The sequence below is a fragment of the Athene noctua genome, chromosome 12, assembly GCF_965140245.1.
Source record: "Athene noctua chromosome 12, bAthNoc1.hap1.1, whole genome shotgun sequence".
In the NCBI taxonomy this organism is placed as follows: Eukaryota; Metazoa; Chordata; class Aves; order Strigiformes; family Strigidae; genus Athene; species Athene noctua.
The window spans coordinates 17,288,956-17,306,968 of record NC_134048.1 but is presented as its reverse complement, the minus strand read 5'-3'; the positions used below and the strand labels follow the sequence as shown (position 1 = coordinate 17,306,968).

General features: G+C 40.8%; 1 protein-coding gene across 1 annotated transcript; it reads right to left on the bottom strand.

Moving 5' to 3' along the window:
• Window positions 1-913: 913 nt before the first annotated feature.
• NMUR2 (neuromedin U receptor 2) lies at window positions 914-9,354 on the bottom strand. Its single transcript, XM_074916283.1, has 4 exons — window positions 8,632-9,354; window positions 3,606-3,690; window positions 2,182-2,307; window positions 914-1,173 (listed from the first exon to the last, which is right to left on the bottom strand). Exons 1-4 carry the CDS (start codon window positions 9,352-9,354, stop codon window positions 914-916), a joined length of 1,194 nt encoding a protein of 397 aa, XP_074772384.1.
• Between the last annotated feature and the right edge of the window lie 8,659 nt (window positions 9,355-18,013).

The following is an 18,013-nucleotide window of genomic DNA, read 5'->3' as shown; positions in this document are numbered from 1 at the left end:
CAAAGGATAAGCCTGCAAAGACTGCAGACATTCCACATTCTCAGGGCAGATATCCCCTACTTAGCTGAATTTGGGGCAAAGGTGTCACACCAGAAACATCCTCAGCTCCCAGCGGTGGCTATTTCCCAGGTGATGTAGATGAATTTGTGGCATGCACATGCCATTTCAGCACTGAGTAGATATTGTCAGACATTAGTATGAGGAGATATGGAGTAATGTTGGGACTTGTTAAAAATCACTCACTAAGGGGTAGGTTTTTTGACAAAGTGATTCAAGGCATTAATCAGCATCCCCACTCAAATCTTCACCTAGCTCAGAAAGCAAGTTTGCTTTTCATAAATATTGGATCCCTAGTTCTTCTGACCCAGAAAAATAGCTACTGCTGGTGTCTGATGTCCGTTAGCCCAGCTCAGAGCTGCTCTTGTTCATGCCTACTTGCTTATGTTGCCAAGAGAGGCCTGAGAAGATTGTAGGGGAGAGAAGTGAGACTGGCTTGCCTAAAGCTAGAAGTGGGTAGACAAAGCTTGTGCAACAAGTTGCCCTGTTTCAAAATAAGTAAACTGAAGTTCAGACTGGTGCATAAAAAGCCCTTTGGTAAGATTTGGATAAGCTGTGTCTCTCTCCTGTGCTGGTAATACAGGGAGTCGGTCTCATTTTTGTAAAGCAGCTCTTTGCTGGTATAGCTTGCAGCCAGTAAGCTGAGATTTCCAGCCCTCCTATTAATTTGAGAGTAAAACAATACTTTTCAACCACCTGCTAATTACAGTCTCCTCCCTCATTCATTCAAAAAGACATGTCTGTGAGCTCTTCTTGCTGAAATCACTGACCCACCCTTTAGGAGGGTCTTTTCTCTTTTTGTTTCTTAAAGTAATATTCTTTAGCGTTTTTCTCACCTGGATTACAACATGGAAAGTCACAGACCAGTGGAGAGCTGAGAACTGCTGACAGATGTCCTGTGGGTGCCAGGGAGACTTGTGTCTTCAGCAGAGTCCACAAGGTTGTGGTCCTCAACCACAAAGATGCTCTGCTGGGCAGGAATCCTGCTGGTGGGATGGTTAGGGGCCCAGTGCTTGCAGCAAGGAGAGATAACACTGAGGAAAGCCATCCTGAAGCGCTGGGACAACAGATTGTAAATTATAGGGTTCACGGCAGAGCTCAGATAGAATAGAACACCTAGGAGAACAAGGGTGGGGGAAAGGAGAGAAAGACAATTTTTGTGTAGGATGATCTCAGAAGAGGAAAAATCTTTTCATTGCCTATAGTGCTCCACCAAACTTGGGTGCAAGGGTGGAAGCAGCAACAGCACATCTCTGCCCTGCTAAAATCCAGGCAGAGGGATGTCTCGCCAAAGGTAGCTCAGGCACAGCAAGAGAGAGGGAAAGGAAAGTGGGAGAGAGTATTAACTGGAGCTCACTGTCTCCAGCTGTTCGGAAACCAGCTCTCTCTTGAGCTGTAGTGACCTGCCTCCAGCACAGCCCTCATCCCCACAGCAGGATTTGCACAGCTGGTACCTCCATCAAAGCTGTCAGAGGATAACTTCCAGCTGAGGGGAGCTAATTTCTTACAACACACCAGGACAATTGCATGAGATTGGATTTGTCTGAGCTGCCTAATGGCCACATTCAGTGTTTTCCCATGGCAGACTGAAAATAAGATTCCTCTTCGAAAAAGCCTTCATTTTATGGTTGGCAGGTTGGCATAAACATTTTGGTTTTATCACCCAGTTCTGAGCAGTATGTAAGACTTTTGTCTTGACATTCGGTCAGGCTTCCTATATGCCTCAGAGACCCTCTGGAGGATGATGCCTGCTGCTGTGTGTTCATTAAAAGCAGCTGAATGACAGCAGACTTCATTTCGGAACATTCCTAAGAAGGAAAAGCAGCTGGTAATGATGCATGATATCCTTTTTTTTTTTTTTTTTTTTTTTTTCTTCCCCCTTCTTTGTGAGTGTTCAGACAACTGTATTGGACAACATGCCTAGATCTTGAAAGCTGCAGAAACTTGCATACAGCTTTTATTTCAGGCATGATTCTCATCACTTTCCACCAAACTGCAAGAAGTTTTTCCATGCATGTCTCATGTCACTTACAAAATAAATGTCTACATATTTCAAGTAAACCACTCACAAATACTTTTTTTTTTTTTGCCAGTCCTTGTCCAAGTGGAAGAAGAAAGCTTTACCTGACACCACATGAATTAGGTTGAATATATTAGCCAAAGGCTCAGTCCATTCCACAACAAAGCTGAAGAAAAGTCGATCTATATGGAATGGAGCCCAGCAGACAGCAAAAACCATCACGAGGACAACTAGCGTGGAGAAAAGGGAGAAGAAAAACAAGTAAATTATGGAGGGATATGGTTCACTAGCCTGCACAGGCGAGACATAGTTCAGAAAGCTGGGTGAAAGACTAACTATACAAATTTTATTCATTGTTTCAAATCTTTTGTCATCCTTTCTGTCTTGCAATTACCAGCTAAAAGAACAAACTTTCCACTGATTTCTACATTGTATAACTCAATACACGCACACACAGTGACATTCAAACAGAGCAGGCAACAGACAGGTAACGTTGTAGTGTGTACAGAGCCTAACGAAGAAACTGCCAGCGAGACATCTGGATTCATCTGTGGTACCTGGGACACACTGACTGCATTGTGCCTTGGGGTTAATTTCCTCCACATCCTCTTTGTGCATCACACAGCAGGATCAGGCAATAGGAACCATGTGTGCTGATAAGTCTGTCTGGGTGCACTGCTCAGCATGGAAGAAAAAGACTTTGCCTCCATGAACAACTTGTCCTGTGCTGGCTCTGGAAGGATTCTTGCAAAGCCATTCCAGACTTGGTTCTATCTGTCATCATAGTAATTGGGCACAGAAAATCAGGCTGAATTCAAAGTACGATTTCCTAGTTCAGATGGTGACTTAAGGTGCCTAAAAGAATAATGTTTTTGTGGGAAATATTGAAGGTGATTTATTCTTCCTGCGTAAACACCATCTCAGCAGCAAGGTGATCTTTACCTTAAAGACAGCTCTAAATTGGGAAGTGATGTGAGTGCTTTCAGGGTGATTGGAGCACAGATTCTACTGAATGCTATAAAATGCGCAAGTCTGCCTAGGTTCTACTTTTTCTTGGGAAGGTTTAAGTGGTTAAATCAGCAGTAGGTGATGTAAGTGGTTTGGCTGGACCTTCCTGTTCATGAGCAGAGCTCGTGGTGTGATGCAAAACATTCTTTAAAAATGTGCAATATAGACTATTTGTACTCTGAGCAAGAGGAATCCTCCCTAGAAGGCTGCAAGAATCAGGTCTGGAGTGAGGGATATTAGAGTTGCCATGCAAGCATCTGTCACGTAGGTTTGCTTAACTCCTCTCGTGCCGGGGAGGAAAATTTGCCTTCTGAGTCTTTTGATAGTTAGTCGTAGTGTTTCACTCCCATGACCTCTAAGTCCAGATAAAATAGCAATAAGCTTTTTTTTTTTTTTTTTTGATCACAGCTACTCATGTCATCTCATAACTCTTGTATCCAGTGAATTTGCTTGATACCCTTCACGGCCTGACCACCCTCTTGTCCATGGTAAATAAAATACAGAAGTACTTACTACTTACACAACATCTTGGTAACTGATTTCCTGGATGGTCTCTGAACATTCACAGCCATTTCCTCCACTTCCAAAGATCTGTCTCCTCTCAACTGGCAAAAGAAGGAAAACCAAAGGAGAGATTAGACAGCAGATGACATCCCCACCAGACATAGCCCTTTGATATTTTGATAGCTGTAGTTTGAGAAGACAGAATTTGGGACAGCTCAGGACTCACTGAAAAAAATCTACTTTTAAATTTCAGTTTTAGCGTAGGGAAACATTGAAGCTTTAGTTTCAAAACAATGTGCAGTTTTTATGCATCTGAGGTTGCTTATTTACAGGAAATTTGTATTTTGGTTCCCCACTTGTCCTTTCTCAATGAGTCAATATTTGGTTCACAGTTTGTGTTCAATTGCAACAGTATTTTGCTAGGCATTACTTTCTCTTCTAGCAAAATATTGTTTGTTTATTTTCCTAAAAGTGTTCTCCACAATTAAGCACAAACCAATGATCCAAAAAATACCCAGAGAGGCCTTAGTGAAACACAGCTGTAATCACTGGAAAAATTCCTGTAAAATTCAAGCGAGTTTGTTTCATGCCCTGAGTGTTTGGACTAATTGTTATTCAATCCATCTAATGAACAAAACCCATATATGCTCTCTTGCAGACAGCCGGTGCGCATGATATGCACACCTTCAGCCACATACTGCTCAATTACAACAAGGTGGGGTTTTTTCTCCAGTAGTTTTTCCCTGACTTCTAAATGGACTTAAAGAATAATGATCTGATCCTTCCTGAAATGCTTCTCCAATGTACTTACAGCAGGAGCACTGGTGCTTTGGTGATAAAAAGAACAGGTCTAGATAAACAGGAAAATTTATTTGATTATAATGGAGAGCGCATAACTGGACACAGCTTCCTGAAGTGGGAACTTCTGATTAGTCAGCAGATTTGGAGTGACGCTTTTTTCAACTGAGAGAAACTGGAAACAAAACTTTTAATTACATGAGAATATCAGAAATGAGAAAGAAGATAGAAATCAATCTGGATTTGTAAAAAAACTTCTGAAAGCATGCTAGTTGTGCCATTTTCTTTATCCTTTTACACTATGACTTGCTTTCTGACTTTTGATTAATACTTTTCTGTAAGGATGATCAAATGAGACCTTCTTTAAATGTTCTATTTAGTCATAAAACCTATAAAAGGGAAACACATGTAAATCAAATGATATTCGATTATAGTGTAATTCAGCCTCTCATGTTTTACATTATTCCCTTTGTAGCTTTTAGTCATAACCACAGTTGCTTAAGGAAGAGACTCAGTTGATTTGAAACACATCTAGCGATAAATGTCTGCTCAGATTGATTAAAATCCCTAGTTTCCCTTCAGCGGTTTTCAGTTTCAACAGTAATCTATTCCGGGCGTATTCCAAAGCCTCAGAGAATACAGTGTTCTGATGCTGTAATAAACCAGAGACATACATATCTTTATTTTTCACCTTTCTCCTGTCATTTTGATGATACTATAAGGTTTCTCTTTAGCCTCAAGTGATAATAGATGGAGGTGCAACTAGTAAGAATAACTCAGCAGTTGCAACTTAATAAAACAGTGAGTTATGACAAAGAGGAAAAAAAAAAAAAAAAGGAAATGAATCCATGGCAAAGGTTGTAACTTGAATTCATGCCAATGGTTTGACAGAGGGACAGCCCTAGCCAAGGTAGTGGTTACTTTTACATCGCTATGGATATATGAGGCTATGTAGGGTTGCCTGAAGATGAATGTTACCCATTCTCTGCAAGAGAATTAAAGTGTCTGGAGAAAGAAGCTGAAAATTGGATTTTCCCACCACATCTTACTACTACAGCATTTCATACTAGAAATCAAAAGGCAGAGTGAAATTAGGGCCTCACCTATCCCCAGGCAAACCTAGTGAAGCCACTCAGGAAACTCAGGAGAACTGTTTTCTGTAAGCTCTTTGGCCTGACACGAGTGGTGACCAAACTTTCTCTCCAGCTGATGGAAAAATAGATATTTAAAATCCACACGGCTTGTGTTAAAGCATGCAGTCCTACTTCAGTGGTCTGTCTGAAGCAGTTGCCGCCTCTCTGCTGAACTGCAGCCCAGGTGTACTCTTAGCTCACCCCCATTGCAAAGGGAAATGTGTTAGTGGGCACAAGGTTTGCTGAACACTGTCCATGGAAAGGGGACACACTCCTCCAGGAGCGTGCTGGGCTCTGCAGAAATTATCCAAAGGCAGTCACTGTCTGCAGAGGATTCTGGTTTTAACAACGGGGCATTTAGGCGACAAAACAGACTCTGATGAAAAAATCTGGACCAGCTGTGCATTGGCAAGAATAAATTGTCTTGATTTAAAGACAGCTGAAATAAAAATTACCAGTGTTTCCAATGTGTTACTGAGGGGAAGTGACACTAAGAGAAGTGTTGGACTCAGCAGAAGAATCATCCTGCCTAGGTACGGTCAATCTAGTTTCATCTGGTCATCTAGATCCCCTCACTGATGTCTGAGGTAGGTGGGATAAATAAGTCTTTGGAGTCTCCAATCACTTCATTCACTGTCAAAAATCCTTATTAAATGGAACCTGACTTTTAGACAACTAGGGATAACCACTCATCCCTGTGTCCTTTTAGAGATTGGTTTGAAAGAAACGGTCAGGGACCTTGCACTGAATCCTGCTGCGACGTAGACTTCTTCCCAAGCAATGCCACCCCACCTCTACCTGCACTGCAGGGATTAGCTTCTACAACAGCCATTTCCTAATGTTCTCGTTTTCTCCCTGTCCTCTTCCTCCTCAGCTTTGGGGCTAAAGGTTGCAACCAGTAGCTCCACAGCTGAACTGGGTTTAAAGAAGAGCCTGGCTGATTTAGGGATTAGTCCTAAAGGCACCTGTGATGAGGACCCAACGAAACAGGCAGAAAGAAGCGTCCACAGTCAAATCTAATGAGACTACAGTGTTATCTTCTTTACACTAATGTTGGAACTATCTACTGACCATAACACTGTACTGTTAAAACACCAAGCCTTAAAATTATATCCAGGTAGATCATAAGGTAATTAATTGATCAGGAGGTAATCAACCTGATGGCTTTGCTGGCAATAAATTTCTTTGCGTAAAACAAACATATTTTTGCATTTTTCCAAGGAATAAAATTTAAAATTAACTCAGTTACTATATGACCCATTTTTGCTGCCTTCTCACAAATGCTTAACATGTCACACGTGATTTCTGTCACACAGTGCTTTCCTGAGCACTGGCAAAGCCTGAGGGAAAAACTTTGGTGAGGAAATGCCCATTTCACAAAGCCTGGACTTGGGAAGGCTATGGCTCTCTTTGCTGAATTTGAGCTGTTGTACAACCTCTGGATCTACTCTGAGTTTTTCCACTACAGTCTATGAGCAATACATGGCACTCAGGAGACTCTGGAGTGTTGCTAAAGCTTTACAGATTTCACCCCCTGTGAGTACATGAAAAGTGTCTTCTCTTGAAAAATTAGATATATTTACACCATTCTTCTATCGTTTCTGTTGAAAAAATGAAATTATCTTGCCTAGTGCAGTTTGGAGCACAGTGCAGACATAGCCAGGATGGATGTTCTTAAAATTTGTTAGTCTGAGCCGGATATACAGAAAAGCAGAGACATAAACAATGATCAGTGCAGCCCTTAGGGAAGACAGCTTGAACATATCTGTGAACATACAGAAGTCCTGGGGGAGAAACCCTTGTCTGGTACGTAGTTTCTCTTCTGGGATGAGGATTAGGAATATTTGATGCCACAAATAGAAATTATTGCAATTTTCAAGACTTCTTTTGATTAGTTTCATGGATGTCTCTATTTCTTTTTGTGACTGATGCATTTTCAGCACTTTTTCCTCCCTTCAGGTCTTATTTTGCAAAATTTTCAATGAAACTATGTAAAGACCCCACAACAGCCACTGGGCAGTGGGGATAATTTAACCTATTCATTGCTTCAAAGATCTGCTGTGTGCTATGGATTTCTGGCACTTCATCCTCGTGTATTTTCCTGGTTAAGGAAAAACTGCTTCTCTGTAGTTTCAGATAACAGTAAATGTCAGCCAGCACAACAAAATGATAAACACACCAGCAGAGATTTTGTTGAAATTCTTGCACGTTATTCGGTAAATTCACTCATCTCTAGTAGCATATTGCATCCCTTTCCTGCTATATGATCAGACAGCTTTTTAAACTTTAAGTTATGTTCGGTGAAATGAGATAGGATTTATATTTTCAAAATATATGTAATGTAAGAGAACAAAAAAGTCATCGACTCGCTATGATTAGCAGTGTATTTTAGTGTTGTGCTACACAGTTTTATAATACTTGTTTCATCCATGTATTTAAATAATGAATACTTGGTAAAACTAGTCTATTTTCAGAAGAGAGAATGAATATGAGCTCTAAGGTAGCTTTAATCAATGGTGAAACGATGCCATCGCTATATAAAGAAATGATTTCTGAATTTGCTAGCTGCAACAATAAGGTAGCATTTCAGTTTATGACAGCTTGGTGAGTTTTAACAACTGAATATTATCACCATCTCCAGGGAAGGAGAAAAATAAAGTAATACAATGGAAACTCCACAGTCACAAGTAGAGGGAAAACAAATAATATACAAGATCCAATCACTAGCCTGCTCCTTTTTATTCTTTTCACATTTTCCTTTTGTTCTATTTCCTTCTGGTCCCTACTGCAAAAGTGAGAATCTCTGAGAGGCTGAAATCAATATGCAGTCTTGGTGTTTAAGTAACATTCAAATGTGAGCAGCAGTGATGGTAGGGTTTTAAAAAAAGATTGGGGTAAATTATTCCTCAACATAGCTATATTGATTTCAGAATGGGATTACACCAAAGAAGAAGTTGGATCCACAGTTTTCAGAGGTTTGAAATACTTTTGCTTTTTGGGGGGAAAACAGATGGGCAAGAAAAAAGGTGCGATCACTTAAAAGACATATACAGACACAAACACACAAGAATGAGCTAAGGACACACTGAGCACACCCGGAGTAGGACTTACTCTTAGCCCCATCAGATAGTACAGCACACTTATTACCCCCATGGGCAGCACATAGAAGAGAAAAGAAGTAATCTGGACAATACAGTTGTAGATCCACATGGGCATGACTACAGTGCAGGTAGCAGAGCCAGGGACCAGGGTGCCATTGGGGAAATACTGCAGCATGATGCCATGGGTGCCCGTGTTGGGGAGGGCGAAAAGGACAGAGAAGACCCAGAGCACCACGATGGTCCTCAGGGCACGCCTGCGAGTCCTCTCCAGCTTGGCACGGAAAGGATGGAGGATGGCAATGTATCTCTCCACGCTGACCGTGGTCACGCTGAGGATGGAGGCAAAACACACCGTCTCAAAGAGTGCTGTCTTCAGATAGCAGCCAACGGGCCCAAACAAGAAGGGGTAGTTGCTCCACATCTCGTAGACTTCAAGTGGCATCCCAAAAAGCAGCACGAGGAGGTCTGAGACAGCAAGACTGAAGAGATAGTAATTGGTTGGGGTCTTCATGTTCCGGTGCTTGAGGATTACCAGGCAAACTAAGAAGTTACCTACCACCCCAACAACAAAGATCAGGGTGTACACTAAAGCCATAGGCAAGAACAGATGGCTCCGTCTGGGCCCACACAGGAAGGCTAAGTAATCCTCAGTGCTGTTTAAGTACCTCCTAAAATGTTCTTCATGTAGAGCAAAGTGATTAAACCAGGAGATATTACTGCTGATCCAGGCCATTACTGGATCTTCTGAAACGTTTCACAGCTGAGATCAGGTCTTCTTTAAGATTCTCTGTGCTAGTTTGCTCACTTTTTGCAGAGAGAGGAAGGGAGGAGGGGTCCTGTCTTGCCAGACCTAGATGCTCAAAGCCACTGAGAGATGTGAGTGAGTGTGTTTGCCTGGCTTCGGTTATGGTTTTGCTGTTGTAACAGCTGTTCTCCTGCAAGGAGTCCCTTAGCCAGAAAGCCCCTCCTTTCACACATATTCATTGGCTTGCTAAGTGCATTAGATTATAGAGTAAGGGAAGAGGTTCCTGCTACTTGTATCAGCTCCTGTAGCAGATGCATTTACAGAAACAGAAATGTGAGATTTAGAGAGCTGGGAATCTGAAATACAGGATGTGAGACACCCTACAAGATGTTTGTATCTGTCAGAGGGTGAGAAACCAGACAAAAAGCCCCTGAAAACTCAGTCCAAAAAGCTTTTACAAAATTAAATTGATGCTACATCGTTATGAGACACAAACAAAAAAAAATCTGGCGTGATTTTATTTTTCAGATCTCTGCTGATTTTTATTTTCTGTTGTCTATGGCAGCAAGTACTTAGAAACAGAGTTTGACCCATAGAAAGCCAATGTGGTTTTGTAGTCATTCATGTGGAATCAGACTACTACAATGTTTCTACCTTCTTTAAAACAGTATATATATATTTTTTTTTTCTCCTGAAATCTGACATAGGATTTTAATTGCTCTTCTTATTGATTACAAAATATTTTCCCACTTTCCTAGTATGGTGGAATCTGAACCTATATTCTTAGATAGCCTTGTATTGGGAATCTTTCTTAGGATTGTATTATTCCAAAGACATTTTTATTGCCTCAGGGATTAAATTTACATGATTTTTTTTTTATAAACTCTTATTTCTTCCTGAATGACAATCATTCTGCAAACACACTTTCTGAGACAAAAAAAAATGTATCCTGCAAAGATGATGGCTGTGTCAAAATAGATCATTTACCTCCTTATAAAAGCTTGATTCCTTACTGAATTTCTCTAAAACAAAAAAGCTTTAAAGTGTATGGGTGTCATCTTCTGAGATTCAGAGAAAGTTTGGCTTTTTGGAATCAAAGAGGTGCAAAGGCTGAGTGCTAGTTTAGGGGATTTTGTCAGCATGATGTGCGATTTGTCTGCCTAGTACCTCTCGCTAGTTCTCACTTTTGAGTACCTGCCCAGTTCCTCTCCTTGAAGCTGTGTAGACAGTTTACATCCCTAACATCCTTTGGCAAGGACTGCCTTGGGTCTACTATCTGTGTGGGAAAAAACACCTTCTTTTTTCTGTTTGACCCTTTAGCTGAGTCTTCCTGGCTACTAACCCAAGACTGCATATTTTTAAACATCCAGGAGACAAAGAACAGCTCTTCTGGCTGTCACGTCCTCCAAAATCATGACAAAAGCAAGTTTTCCAAGGAAGTTGCAACTACTCCACCATAAGTGGCTAGACAGTAAACTGATTCCACACAAAACTTGTTTTCTGACTTAAGAATTGAGGCTGTCTTAAAACCTGTTGTCTTTATTTCTTCCCTCTTTAACTTCTTCTGGTTTAGTAGTGGTCCAATAACCTTGCAAAAAAAAAAAAAACCCAAACCTGTAATAAGCACAGACTGCCTCCAAAAATAACAGCAAGAGGTAAAAAACCAAGGTTTGGTCCCACAGAGGCATATTCAATGTGTGGAGCCTGAGGATTACTCTTAATTTAAAATGTTGGAGTCATGGAAGGTACCACAACAATTATACTAAAAGACAGAAGCATATCTTTTGTGATGACTTTTGGACCTGCTGGAGTTTTCTCACACATGAATGCTCCATCAGAAAGACCCTACTCATTTATTTTAGCATCACACAGAGGTATTTCAGTCAGCAGATGGAGGTTTTATTGGATTGGTGAGATACAGGCGTGCTCTTTTGACCTATTTCTTCCTTCTTTAAGGACTCATCTTAAAGAGATCCCTTTCATTTTAACAATGCTGAGAGAAAGTGAATTTGATTTTGATCTACTGTTGGTCTAAGAAGTGGGAACAGAGGAATCATCAGTTGGGTGCCTGCTCAAGACAGGATCGACTGTTTCAGAGCACAGTAGGAGACAGGTATTTGAGAATCTGTGCAGGACTAAACACTTACTTTACCTCTGCTTATCTTTCAGGGGGTTTATTCTCTTTAACCTCTCAACAGTATTTCATTTCTTTACATTTCTTTGCTCTCCAGTAAGTCCCACTACTCTCTATGCTGCATCATAACTGAGGTGAGTAAACACTTCTGAAGTAGCTACCAAATTGGTCTGCATTTTTCTTCTCACACATTAACCTCTGCAAAGAAACTGAAAAAGAAATGTGAGGTCTGCTCAGCTTGAACTCAATCTTACAGAAAAGTTAACCAAAAGGGATTGAGTTATTTACCAAAAAGCCAACAGGGCAGCCCTATCCATCACAATCTCTATGAGTGAGAGGAAAGCTGTAGAAACACATCAGGTCACTTGAAAGCGTGGATGTGCCAGGCCCACCTGTGTCCACTTCCACTTTTCTCCCTCCTCCATCCTTTCTGATCCTGCTGGGCTCAGGTGCTGACAAACTGTAAGAATAGAATCACAGAAGAAAAACTGGTCTATTTATCTAGCAGGTCACTCCTGGAACCATGTCGCTATGACCACGATTAAGTGGCAGATGGAGAGGACAAGGAGAGTGGAAAATATATTTCATTTCATTTCTAAAACCTTTATTCGGTGTTCTTTATCATACCTGTCTCAGTAACGATAGGAGAGTGTATCTAACCAAAGACTAGCTCTAGCTCTATATGACTGGAAAGATTTTATTTTTTCAACTGAGACAGAAAATAAAAACAGATGTTCCTTTTAAAAGTAATATTAAAGCTTTTGGTATTTTTCATTATAAAGCACACTTCATTGGTGCTTGCTGTAATACACTCAAAGAGAGATGGTGTCCTGCATGCTGGCCTTAGAATTGTGCAGTTTTATCTAATAGTAATGTAAATAATGTAATATTTACATTAATATACACTATGTAATGTGTGTTACTGTAGTGTATTATATGGCAAAATTAACTCAGACAAGGATTTTTGGCACACTAAGTGTCACTACTAGTCAGAGTGTGGCATTATCTCCTTAGGCACTGACTATGCCTTATGCTAGTGGTTATGTCTTGTAGCACACTTCCATTGTGGAATCTCTCCCTTAGCCAACATAATGTGCTACAGCACATTCCTGTGTTCCACTGAAAGCAGCAAAGTGTACATTTGAAAAGAGGTAAATTCAAGTGCCTTCATGTTTCCTAAGGCCCTTGTAAGGACACCCATTAGCGACTATATGTCCATAAATGGTGAATAATTTATATTTTAGGGAAAATTGGACACATTCATCAAGAGACGGAACAGTGGATGTAATCCAGAGTAATCCTCCACTGGTCATGCTTACAGAGGGATGTACTTTGAATAACTATGGGCCATTATGATGGTCTGCTCTGAATACTTGCTCTTCTCAGAGTGTAGAATTTTATTCATGCAAAACAAGCTTTTAAGGATATTTGTATCTATGTGGTGAGACAAGGACGTTTCTCATCCAGCTTCATATGGTCTTTCTGCGGAACTGGAAGTAACATAGCTGTGCTAATGCCATGGTGTGCCACGCTAACTCATTCTGTTGATTAGCTGAGAAACAATACTACCCTGGTATGTCCACGTGGCATCCGGGACTGGAGCTGACATCTCTGAGCAACCCTGCATGGCATGTTGCTCAGTGTTTGCAAGAAAGTGCTGTAATGCTTACTGTACACATAATTTTAGAAAGATAACCTACTTCTTTGGAAGGGCTGGAAGAAGTATTAGGTTTGCCATAATTTTTGGCAAACGTGCACTAATTTTTATCTTCAACAATTGCAACCTGCCCTTTAATTTCTGATTTCTAATTTCCATTTGCAGCCATCATTTTCTGTTGTTTCAGTGGTTTCACCCTCTCTCCAATTTATACATGCTGAAGGTAGGTGTAAAATCCTTTTGAAATTCTGTGTGAGGGGACTGCTATCCAGCCTGTTTGAGTCTGCTTTCCTTACTCCTTTCATGGAGCCTTCCAGAGCTGGCCATGGAGCCATACTGCTTTTTGAATTGCAGGTTCAAACTCACTGTTCTAATCCTTTGAGAACTTGTCAGTACCAAGTATCTCTGTTCCATAGGGATGCAAAGAAGAGGATGCAAATAAGTGGGCACAGAGCTGGTAAGCAGAAATATTTGGCCATACTACACTGAATATGTTAACACATTGGTAGAAAAATATACCCTCATTCCTTATAAATTACTGAGCTATAGTTATAGATCATGGATTTGCCTTTTTTTTTTTTTTTCCTTTGAAAGGTTTGTTTGATTCACTACAGTAGCTAGAATGTGAGTCCTTGTTTTTCTAAGTATGTTCAGTATAACATTAAAGATGCCATCAAATGCATAGATACATTTTGTGTATTTTCTCTCCCTCCAGGCTGGAGGAGTGAGCTGCGCTATAATAAAAGCTGGATCTGCAGTAGCCTTTCCATGCCTTATTTTAAGTCATTTTGCAATTATCTAGGCTTTTTGCAGACAGCTTTTCCATGGCTGTGCATAATATCTGAAGTCCCCAGGATAGCAATCAACACATACAAGAAGTGGATTTTATGACTACGGTACAAAATACCAAGGAGGACACCTCACTGCTTGGAACAGCTGGCAACCTACACAGACAGTGCAGACAGAGGCCACTTCAAGATTGGAACTCATTTTGCCTAACTTTAGTGATTAAAACCAGCAAATGAGTCTACACAGATTTTTCAGGCTCCTACATTAGTCAATAACAGAAAGAGAAACCTCCAGAAGGGGATTTGTCCTCAAGCACAGCATAAGGTAAGAGATATGAAATGGAGGATCTTAATTTTTCTTATCATCTGCAGAGGGAAAGTGGGTAATAAGGTTTAACAGCAAGGTTGTTAAATAGCTGAGATGAATTTAGACCCCAATTTTGTGCAATCTTATCCATCCTTCTCCCATCAGGACCAGTCTTTAGAGGGAGCCATGTGCAGGCTTCACCGCTGAGAAGCTGTTGGGGTAGCTGAGAAGAAGGCCAGAGTGCCAGCCAAGTCGAGAATGAGGACAGTTCAGTGCTAAAAATCACTCCCTAGTCCTCTCTTGTTTATCAGGGTGGGTGTACCAGTTGACATGGCTTTCAGCAATGGGTTGCTTTGTTAGTGTTGATTCCAGAAATTAGCTGGAATTATGTTCTTCCTTTTTAGTAACTGTTTTGTGTGATGTTTGTTTGTGTGCGTGCTCATGCTTTGAAGAGGCAGTGGGTGACAAGTAAGGGTGTAGTTCAGGCTTGACATGCAGGGAAGCAGCAGAAAGAGCTGAAAAAACCCTCTGATACAGGAAATCTTGTCATACTGAATGTGTCCATTGTGACAAAGTGACTTGGATTTACATAGGGGAAGATGAAAGGTTTGTCATGGCAGAAAATGTATTGAAGTCACAAGAATGGTACAGAATGAGTCAGATTCTCTGAATCAGGAGGGATCTGGTACCACAAGACTCAAATTTATGCAGAAAGAATCAGATCATTCAGCATCTCTCTATGGCTTTCTGCATCTTATTACAGTATTGATACTCCACTGCAGTTCCTTCCTCTCCTTGTGTATATGTTCCTTGGGAGAGCTCGGCTCACTTAATTGTCTGACCCAAAAGAAACTTAACTACTTCCCCTGATATGACTCATCAATATTCATTTTCAATTCACATCCATTTGGCTTCTGTTCCATATCCTGGGATCTGGGTAAGGGTTTCTCTGCACCGTAAAAAAATCCATCCATATCATAGCCTGCGTAGTGCCTGTATATGTATTAGACATATGCACTGATGAGACAGAGGGGATCACAGTGACAAGTCTTAACAAATTCCAAGAAGGGCAGTGACACATTGTATTATTGGAGGTGGTAGAATCATAATTTTTTATAGGAGAACTGAATCTGACAATGAAAATGATAAATGGGACACATGGAATTTACATAGCACATATCATAGATAAAGCTAACAGTAAGAGAAATGTTAAGAGCATCCCCTTTCTTAACACTTCTTTCTTTAAGAGTTGGTGTGGAGGTAGCCTTGCTGTAAGAATAATAAAGTTAATTTGAAAAATTTTTCTCCTATTGAAAAACTATATACACTCTTTCCCCAGAAATGCAGGGATGTGTTAGTTTATACTCTATGAAACAGTTTGTTCAGAGCTACTTACATAATAATAATAATAATAATAATAATAATAATGCAATTTAAGAAACTTGAAATTAGACAGCATTTTTTCCTCTTGTTATTTCAGAAAAGGCTTGTTTAAATTATCTCTGTGTGTTTCAATTTTGTTGGCTCTAGTGAAAGCATAATTCTTCTGCTCGTAAGGGTGATTCTTTGGCAAAAACACTTGTCAAGAGTTTCTGTTCTCTCCTGCCTCCGCTGCTGTTCAGATTGCTTTGTAAGTTGGATTACAGTGATCACCTGTCTTTTTGTCACATTGAGAATCAATATTATTTGACTTGGAATTAATGAAACCATCGTTATGAAGAAGGATGTGCATAATTTGGAACATTAATATGCTGGCAGACGATGTTCTCTTCCTGCTCTTTTCCCCATTAGACTATCCCCAGGAGTCATAGCTTGGTTTAGTTAAATGCAGCAAGGGATGGTACTATTCATTTGAATGTCTCCTTCTACAAGGTTAGAGAGAAAGAAAACTCTAGACATAACAGTGATGAAAAAGATGCATTCCAGAGGGATAATTTACCAGTTTTCAAATAACCTAATAGGCCTTAGGCATGCGAAATAAACTGTGTTAACTTATTAAAAACCTTGTTTCAGATTGTAGTGTACATGTGAAAAGCATTTTTGTGCTTTACATCCCACTCATTAGTGAGATGATCTCAGGCAGCACTGCAAAATAAGGTAAAATAACCCATCCATGCCCTCCAAACTTGAGGAGCAGAGCAAGTAAGAGTCCCTGCACAATGAGACCAGCTCTCCTATGCAGGACTGGGGTGTGGGGTTAGGTGGCCTGAGCACCCCTGTGACCCGGTCACTCTGGATTCAGTGGCTTTACTAGGTCAGTTCCTCTCCACCAGGACAGATCAGTCTGCCAGTTTGGGAGCCTTATTCTCCTTGCTGAAACTGAAGGTGAGTGTGAGGCTCAGGAGCTTTTCACACAGACCCCTGCAAACAGACAAGGGAATGAAGGTTGTGCCTTCTTCATTTCAGATACCAAAAAATGCTATTTGGACATTTCATTATACCATGGGCACTGAGGCCACAGCTGCTGCAATGCATCTTTCTTTATTCTTCCTCAGTGCTAATTGTACAGTGGCTGTACAAATTTGGCTTAGTCCACTTCTCTTTACTGGGAGGCCAGTTCAGCATCCAGACTGATAGATATTTTGCCTAGCCAAGACACCTTCATTACCTGCTCACAGATAATGTGATCCACAATTAGATCTGAGCTGACCCAGAACTCCATTGATTTGCTCTCTTTGTACTAAATGCTAAACATATCTTGTATCGACGAACATCTGAACGTATTCTACAATAGCTTTAATAAAACAAGTATCTGCATCAGAGAGAAATTAGTCAAATCTGAGTCAAGTTATTCTCTCAATACAGCAAGCTGTACTTAAATGGGTAGTAATAATAACTCTGAAATGGCTTCAGAAACAGGTTAGGTAAGGAAAACAGAACTAAAAAGTCTGATGCTTTATTTTTCAATTCTCTTTAAAGATCACTGGCTAGAGATTAATGCTTCTTGAAACAAGAAAATCTTAATGATGGCTGGCAGGACAAAGGATGAAATCAAATGGAGGAGGAGAAGACCTCACAACCTTGAAACAATAAACTGTTAGGAAGATAAACAAACACTGGGGATTGGAAGTGAAAAAGGACAAAATGAACTTCAGACAGGGCAATGAACAGAATACACCAGATGAAAAACATACATAAAGGTAAAGACCGAGATGAGGAAGGGAGACAGAAAAATAAAGTAGCAGCAAGTAATCTGTACAGAAACAGGATCACAAGATCATAGGCTAATGCAGTCTGGAAGGGACCTCTGGAGGTCTTTTGTCAAACTCCTGCTTAGATCAGGGTCTGCTGCAGTCAGACCGTAGGGTGGACCATGGGGTGATCTCCCCTAGGTGCTGCAGAGGCTGCTGTGAGGCCCCTTGAAGCCTCCTCGTTCCCAGGTGAAACCAGAACAGTTCTCAGCATCTCTTCAAGAGCAAGCGCTCCTGCCTCAAACATCTCGGTGACCTCTCCTAAACTTGCTGCAGTGTCATTCTTACACTGGGGGAACCAGAATGGGCTGCAGTATTCTAGATATGGGTTAATGAGTGCTGATCTGAGGGGGATAACCACCTCTGTCTGTCTGCTGGCGATGTTGCTATTAACACAGCCTGCTGCTGCTGCCAGACACACAGCTGGCTCATGCTCAGACTTGTACCAACACCCTCAGGTCCTTTTCAACAGACATGCTCCCCATCCAGCTTTACTTTAGTATGCACTTGTATGCCCTTCCCAGCATTCCTCTGCATGGAAGCTGTTACTAGAATTTGAGGAATTACTCT